The sequence below is a fragment of the Triticum dicoccoides genome, chromosome 5A (assembly GCF_002162155.2).
Source record: "Triticum dicoccoides isolate Atlit2015 ecotype Zavitan chromosome 5A, WEW_v2.0, whole genome shotgun sequence".
In the NCBI taxonomy this organism is placed as follows: domain Eukaryota; kingdom Viridiplantae; phylum Streptophyta; class Magnoliopsida; order Poales; family Poaceae; genus Triticum; species Triticum dicoccoides.
The window spans coordinates 658553280-658561970 of NC_041388.1; the positions used below are offsets into that span (position 1 = coordinate 658553280).

At 47.7% G+C, this 8691-nt stretch overlaps 1 protein-coding gene across 1 annotated transcript; it reads left to right on the plus strand.

Moving 5' to 3' along the window:
* Window positions 1–321: 321 nt before the first annotated feature.
* Window positions 322–5582, plus strand: LOC119303823 (receptor-like cytoplasmic kinase 176). Its single transcript, XM_037580972.1, has 6 exons — window positions 322–851; window positions 2977–3302; window positions 3547–3682; window positions 3799–3941; window positions 4028–4151; window positions 4901–5582. The coding sequence occupies exons 1-6, from the start codon at window positions 794–796 to the stop codon at window positions 5410–5412; spliced, it is 1299 nt and encodes a 432-aa protein (XP_037436869.1). The 5' UTR covers window positions 322–793; the 3' UTR covers window positions 5413–5582.
* Window positions 5583–8691: the final 3109 nt, after the last annotated feature.

Sequence of the window (8691 nt, forward strand, 5' to 3'; positions counted from 1 at the left end):
CCGCGTGACGGGAGGAACGCGCCCGTGTTTGTCGCGGCTCTGTCGAAACCGCACGAGCACCCATCCATTCACACAAGAGAGACCCATAAAAAAGAAGAGCAAAACTTCTGTCAATGCCCATATGCAGTTTTTTTCAACGTTATTAGGTGGCAACAACGCGCACGGATGTGCAAAGAAAAAAAAACCGCACACGGATAATATGGTGGTCGGTCGTCATCCCATGGGTCGCTCTCGGCCATTCATTCATTTCACCCCCTCCCCCTCCCCCTCCGGCGGTAAAAAGGGGAGAAACGGTAAGGAAAGCCGCGGCCCCCACCCCCCAGCGTCACGCGGCGCCTCCCCGCTTTTCCCCGAGAGTCGGCCGAGCCAGCGGCGCGGCTGCGCTGCTGCTGCTGCTGCTGCTGCTGTGCTGCCTACCGCTCGCGCTAGTCGCTACCGTCCACCCGCCGCAGCCCGAGCGAGCAGAAGCGGACGCAGGAAAGCGCACGCTTCCCTCGCGCCCCTCCGCTCCCCGCCATTAACTCCTCTCGCTTTCGCCCACTCTCCCTCTCTCTCCTCACGCGCCCCGCCACGCCACCGCTCGCCGCGGCCGCTATTTATCCCCCTCCTCCTCCCCGCCGCCGCTCGGAGGAACCCTAGCCCGCCCGCTCGCCCGAATTCCTACCCCCGCATGAGGCGGACCGCTCGCCGCCGCCGCTTCATCCCCTCCGCGACCCTCGCCCGCTTGCTCCGTTTGGTCCGGTAAGGTTGTTGCAGTTGCTTGGTTGGTTGGTGCGCCGGGCCGACGCGGCCGATGGGGAACTGCTGGGGCACGCGGATCAAGGATGGGAGCACCCACCCCGGCGTCTCAGGTTCGCCCTCTTCTCCTCCCCTGGCTTTGCGGATTTTTGGTGATCCATGGATGGATGGATGAGGTTTCGGCCGATTCCTGCTTGCGAGTTGCAGGGCTCCAAGGTCTGGTGGTTCCTAGATGCGAAAAGCAACCCATTCCCGGTTCCCTATCGATTTACATGATCATTTCGTAGGATTCCGGTGGAAATCGGAGATATCAGCGGATGCTTATTGTGCGCAATTAGCCCTATGATGTTCGCGAAAGGCTTAACTTGTTTGTACGCGTGATTCGGTTGGTGGCCTATTTTGAGGCGATCCAGTAGCTTGATTTGGTTGCATAGCTAGTGGCCTAGTAGCCTCAAAGCGTTCAATCGGCACACTAAAGCGAGATATCGCAGTTGCTTTTAGAGTGGTCTCCCCAAAGTAAGCCTTGGCTGCCTTGTGAGGCTTCTTAGGACCTGTGCCATTGGTGGTATAGGCTTTATTAGGTGGTGTATACCTTCTATTGCACAGTCACTGGACATTGATGCTTCGGTCCTTACATTATTGTTTCACTAGGCTAGTACCATGTGTAGTACTGTAGTACATGCTCTTCCATCATGAATTGGATAGTGCTTATCGTTATCAGACGCCAATGGTATGGTATGGGACAGGACATGTACCTGGCTCTCAGTGTGGTGTGTGTTATGTGTTGGGGTGTGGTGTGGATGTTTTAGCATTGTATGTGTTGGTACTCTGCGCTAACCATTTAGCACGATGAATTCAAAACACCCTTGATTCAGTTGCTGATGCTGAGCAAGAAACATTTGATTGTGGTGGATCATTTTAGCATCGTATCTGTTGATACTCTGCACTGACGCTTAGCTTGAATAATTCAAATCACCCTCTGTTGTTGACCAAGAAACATTTGATTGGCGTGGATATCTTAGCATCATATCTATTGCTACTCTGAGCTGACCACCTGTTGTTGACCAAGAAACATTTGGTTGAAGCAAGACTAATACTACAGTGCAGTACGTCTAGTGTGCCCTTGTAGTGGCATTCTGGCATGTATATGAATGACTATCAGTTGTCTTTGTTATTTGTTTTTCCTTAAAAAGTGTGTCACATGAACTTAGGGGCGGCTTGTCAAGGAAAAGAGAATCGTTAGGGTTGACTAATTGTTTCTATATTGCTATTCCTCTAAATTAATTATTGATAGGAACAGGAGAAGTGCTCAAGTTGTTCCTTGTTTAAGTTGATACTAAAATTTGTTAAACCACCTGTTCAGATATCATACATAAGTCCAGTATAGAGCACACACCTTGATTTTTGTATTCACACCGGTCTGTCTGTTTCCCGCGCATATTCACCAGTCATTAATTGTGTATGTTCCATGTCTACAAACAATTGGATATAATATAACGCTATTATTTTCTTTCCCAGTAACGGGCTGAACTTTTTTGTTTGTGCTTGACGTGTACTATCCAATTCCATTATTCAACTGTGTCTACCAAAAAATCGGCGTTTAACTGCCATTATTAGGTGCCATTTCTATACCCAGTATATAAATATGCTAAGCCTCTGGATATGCTATGTGACATGGCAAGTGGGCAACGGACGTACATTTGGCGGGACAAGGTCTACTGTTAATTTATGTATCTGACCACTTCATGGAGGGGAACCTCTCTGATTTTCACCATATCCATTACGCGACAGTGCTCGACGCAAATAATCATTTAATCTTTTGGGTCAGAAGCATATTACCATTCACATTTAAATATCATCTGTGCCCTGTTGCTTGCCAACCCCTATCAAAATGCTCTTGGCACCAACTTCTGGGAACCAGTCAATCCATTATCACTAGCATCATCTACCACAGACTGCAATGGCTAGTCTTGCAACTCCTGATCCTCATATCAAGTTTCAGATAAAGCCAAGTGATGATTCCTTCTTACAACCAGTTCCTAATTACTGTGCAAAATTTCCTTAAAAAATGTCAAGTGTTCGGAACTTGCGATACATGATGTTCATTCTGTGGACCTGGGATAGACTAGTGCAAAAACTAATTCATGAGATAATACTTCCATTTCAAATAGATGACTTGATTTTGTATTTTATGTATGTTTCAGTCAGTAGAATCTGCACTAAAGACATTATTTGCAGGAATGTTCTCAAGGAGTAGTGGTAAAGATGGGAGTAGGCTTAGTGCCTGCAGCAGTCGAGCTTCTTCGGCTTCCATGCCTCCAAGTGCAAAGACTGAATGTGAGATCTTGCAGTCAGCCAATGTTAAGGTCTTCACTTATAATGATCTCAGGTTAGCCACAAGGAACTTCCGTCCTGACAGTGTGCTCGGCGAAGGAGGGTTTGGATCTGTCTACAAAGGATGGATTGATGAGCATACATTGTCAGCTTGCAAACCTGGTACTGGAATACCTGTTGCTGTGAAAAGACTCAACCTGGAGGGTTTGCAAGGGCACCGAGAGTGGTTGGTGAGCATGACTGCCACTCCATTTCTTGCTGTTGTTCTTGGATGTCATTTTTCTTTGAAGTTTACTTTCGAATATCGGCATATTTATGTGATGTATCTGAATTCCTTAGTTACAGCTTCAAAAGTCCAATGGTTCGCACCTGTGTCCTTTATGTGATGCACCTGAATTCATTAGAGGATATTTTTCAAAAGTGTTAACCAAACACCTGGATATTTTTCTGACTTTATTATGTGTCCATTTATAGGCTGAAGTTAATTACCTAGGTCAGTTTTGCCATACCAACCTTGTCAAGCTAATTGGGTACTGTCTGGAGGATGAACACCGGCTCCTAGTGTACGAGTGCATGCCACGTGGGAGCTTGGAAAATCATCTTTTCAGGAGTAAGTTAAATTATGACTTGGTGCTCTACTGCTGTCTTATTCATTTTGCATACGATATCGATTCAGACTGTAGCATGTTCTTGTTATAACTTGCTACATATGAATCCTTGATGTAGGGGGCTCGCACTTTCAGCCTCTTTCATGGAACCTAAGAATGAAGGTTGCACTTGGAGCTGCTAAAGGACTAGCCTACCTTCACAGTGCAGAGGCTAAAGTTATTTATAGAGATTTCAAGACATCCAATATTCTCCTTGACACAGTAAGTGAAAGTGAATCATCAATACCATAGCTAACCTCTATGATCATCTGATATCTACTGAAACAAATGCATATTTTACTTCCCAGGACTATACCGCAAAACTCTCTGATTTTGGATTGGCAAAGGATGGCCCTGTTGGTGAGAAGAGTCATGTGTCCACAAGGGTAATGGGAACACATGGTTATGCAGCTCCAGAATATCTGTCAACAGGTAACCTTTGACTTGCAATTTTGTGTTTTACCGAGCCAGTATTCTGCACATTTGCTTGTCTTGGATATAAAACATTGTCATGTGACTGGAAGCATTGAATGTTAGCGCAGAGCTCTTAGTGCATTAGTTCATAGAAGTTAGTGTAAGCTGTAATTCATTAAAAATGTGTAAGCTGTTTCCTCTATATGCGCATCATCTGTTGCTGCGCAGATCCCATTTTTGGAACGACTTTTACTTTGCTCAATTTGCTAGATAAAGCAGTATAAATGCATCCCATGTCAGACTCTGATTGAATATCTAACACCCAAATGCCAATACTTGAAATGCATGATTTATGTATATACGCTGTACCTTTTCTTTTGTGAATTATGCACAAAGGTGTGAATACAAACTATGTAGGGAAATGTTTGATGGTGATTTTAATTGTCTTCAACGATAAGTTGTTCCATGAAATGATACTGATTGTTATGTAATTACTCTTAATTTATTTTGCTGTGCAAATGGTGCTATGCTGCCTTCTGGTAAAATTTACCTAGAGTTCATATTCAGTATGTGGAAAATATTCATTTAACTAGTCAGTAGTCACTATTTTCAAATCATCTAACATTTTCCTCTTAATTTACTTTGTTGTGGGAATATTAAAATTCTGCCTTCTAGGCATAGAGCGTGCTCTACTTTTTCATAACATTTACCCGCGAGCTCATATTCAGCATACGATGAACATCCATTTAACAAATCAACATTTTCAGGCCATCTTACTGCCAAGAGCGACATCTATAGCTTTGGGGTAGTGCTTCTGGAGATGCTGTCAGGCCGCCGTGCCATTGACAAGAACCGTCCCCAGGGCGAGCACAACCTTGTCGAATGGGCCCGGCCATATCTCACACACAAGCGCAAGATATTCCGTGTCCTTGATACCAGGCTAGAAGGCCAATACTCCCTGAACGGAGCCCAGACAATAGCTGCACTGGCTGTCGAGTGCCTGTCCTTCGAAGCTAAGATGAGGCCGTCCATGGACGCCGTGGTCTCTATTCTGGAAGGGATACAAGACTCCAGCGACCCAGCCAGAAGACCGGCAGACCCAGCCAGAAGACCGGCAGATCCAACCAGAAGACCGGCGGCAGAGAGGCCTCAAGACCCCAAGAGTGGAAGCAAGACGGCGCCCGGCGCAAGCAACAGCGGCAAAGGTCGCCGTAAAAGCTCGGGAGACCTTCTGAAGGAGCCTGGCCGAGACCCAAAGCCGTCGGCCTACTCGTCGTAGCGACCCCCCGAGTCTGAGCCTGTTAGCTAGCTAGGGTGGTAGTGTAAATTTGGTGTGCATATTCCTGATCGTCGTCAGGCTTTTGGGCTGCTCAACTTGAGTTAACTGGGTGGATTTGTGTGTCATCATTGAACTATTGGCATTGGAGTCTGAGTTCGTGTTGCATCCAAGCTCGTGCCTGTGTGTGCATAGTCTTCACTGGATCATAATCCCTCCGTTCCATAATATGGGACGGAGGGAGTACCATATATCCAGTGAAGTATATCAGTGGTATGATTCTGGTGAGCGTCAGTTTTTTTTTTGGGGGCGTCAGCTTAGCACCAGCAGTGAGTGCCGGTGGGATGTAGGGGATTGAAAGCCCACCAAACCGAACAAGCCCGGAGGGACACATATGCCAATGTGGGATTTGTCACCAATAGTCACAGTAGACCACCGTGGTTTAATTGTGAGCACTGTGCTGCCTGAATTTTCAGGTCTAACAGTGTACAAATAGGATTGCCCGCTTCAGTGGAAAAACTGTTGTACATGTTTCACGAGGTACACAGATATCCGGTCCCTGACTCTACCGGAGCACGACGGAGGCGATGAAGCCGAGCACGGCGACGGCGCTGACGGCGGAGCAGCACAGGTCGACGAGCACCTCCCGCCTCGCCTTGGACTCCTTCCGCCCCCTCTTGCTCCTCACGAACTCCTCGTACCTCCTCTTGGCCTCTTCTCTTTCCCTCCCCCCTGCTTTGCTCCTCGGTCCATCCATCGCGGCCGCAAGGAGCCGCAGGCTGCCTTCGCCGCTCACCGCCGCGCCGTCGGCGTCCTCGACGGTCAGGCTGACCTCCCTGAGGTTAAGGCACCCGGCCTCCTCCGAGCAGGTGATCGTGGCCTCGAACTTGCTCCCGCCCAGCACCACCGCGTACCGCACCAGCGTCTCGCCCGTGTACCAGTGCCTGTCCACGGCCACCGCCCGCCGGCTCGACACGTTCACCGCCCGGCCGCTCCGGGGGTCGACCACGATCCAGCTCAGCTCCAGCTCCGCCGGAGAGAACGAGGCCGAGGCCATCCGTACCGGGTCCTTGCACTCCACGGCGTCCACGCGGAAGGGCGAGGCCAGGAACCACGAGGACGACGTGGAGGTCTCCATGACCCGTGAGAAGAGCGGCCGGGGCGAGCCATTCTGGTAGATGTCCACGGCGGAGATCAGCTCGCCGGGGAGGCATTGGTCGGCTGCGGCGGCATCCCTTGGACTGGAAGTGGACGGGAAGGGGAAGGCGTCGGCGAAGAGGCGTTGCGGGGAGACGGCCGGAGAGCCGAGGACGTTGTGTTGCCGCTCGGTCTCCAGGCCCAGCGACGGCCACCGCGCGAGGCAGAGCGCGCGCCACGTCTCCGGGTCCGCGGCGAGGGCGCGGAGGCCTGCCGTGGCGCAGCTCGCGGCGGCCAGGGACGGGCCGTCGAGGCGGCGCAGAGCGCAGGCCAGCACGTCGGCGGGCAGGTCCTCCACGGTGGTCGTCGGCATTTTCCTGGCCTCCCGCCGGTGCGTCGACTACAACAAGCGGGAGCGGCCGGAGGTCGATCGAGCAACACTCTCCAAGCTCCAGACGCCGAGCAAAGAGTTGTTTTATAGGCGTGCAAACCCTGTTTCGTTTCCAGGAAAGATTATTTACTTGGCACCTTGTCGTGTCTTCCCTGTTGGTGTCGGCCATGGCGAAAATGACAGCACCACAGCCCGGGCACGCTCGGCCAAACGGAAGGACACGATGGCAGGCCGACAGGGCGCCGGGCACGGTCGGCCGAAGGGAGAGTTGGACCTTTGCTCCTGCATGGATTACAAATGGAAAGAGCCGGTTGAAGCAGTTGCGTTGCTGCTGTAATCCCGACTAAAATACCACATCCGGTACCACGACCGGCCGCCGGATTGACGTGGGCACCAGCCGCCTGCGAGCCCCATGTCAGCGTCGAATGAGCGATACTGCAGCTCAGGCCGGAGCAGCTGGAGCAGGCTCTGTAATCGGATTGGCCTTGCGCCTGGTTAGGTTAAGCGTAGTGGTTCGGATGAGATGGATGGAGACATGCATATGCTTACCTCCCGCGCACTTTATGTTTATGGTCTCGATGCATTGGCCGGCTAGTTCTCTGCCTCATGATGTCCTGCGCTTTTCTTACGTTAGCGTAGGAAAACCGGCCTAACATTTTTTTAAGTCTGGAAGCACGCCCATTTCGTCATATGTTACACATTTCTTGATCACCAGTCGTTCTCAGTTATGCTCTTCAGCAGGATGTGCAAAAGCTTGAGAGACTACAATCGTGTATCTATTGAGTAGGCTGTGCTTTATTTATACCACGGACCACTTACTCACACACTGACACACCGAGCGGTTGTAGGCATGCATCACCATCCATCGTGTGAATTATACTAGTGTGAAAATTACACTATCATATGTTTATACTCTGCATATTACAAAAGTGATATTTTAGTGCAAAATTGTGTGCATTCTTTTCATTGTATTTTTTTTTAATTTAAGGATAATACCAAGGCAAAGGAAAAACTTAGGAAACAAAATAAAATATAAAACAAAGACCAAAAAAAGAAAAGAATATTTCCAAAGATACATAACAAACATTTTAGAAAATATGACAACATTGAAAAACACAATCGATATTACAAAACACACCGTGAACAGTTTAGATCCATGATTAATATTTTATGAATTATACTGTATGATGAACGTTTTTTAAATAAATTATGATCATTTTTTACATGGTATATATTTTTAAAATACATGATCAATATTTTCTAAATATGTGGTTAACATTTTCTAAATGTTTGACCAACATTTTTAATACACATCGAATATTGTAGTACATAATGAAACATTTTTCAATACACAAATGTTTTTTTAAAATACCCCTATGAAAAACATTTTCATACATTATAAATATTTCTAATACAAAAAATAGTATTTAAATATGTCATGAACATTTTAAATACATGGTGAAAAAATAAGAGCTAAACAACTAAAAACATGGAAAAAATAGAAAAATAAAATTAAAAATAAAAGTAAAAAGGAAAAAAGAGGAGAAGACGAAGAAATAAACATGAAAAAAAGGAAAAGGAAGCACAAAAATAAAGAAACAAGATAGGAAAAGAAGAAATGAAGAAAAAGTGAGGAAACCAGACACAAATCACATAATAAGAACCACACGAAAACGACGGAAAGCGCTCCATGAAAAAAGCCGAAAAACAACAAGGTCGCCGCTACTGGGCCTGGCCGAGGCCGCGTCGCGCTA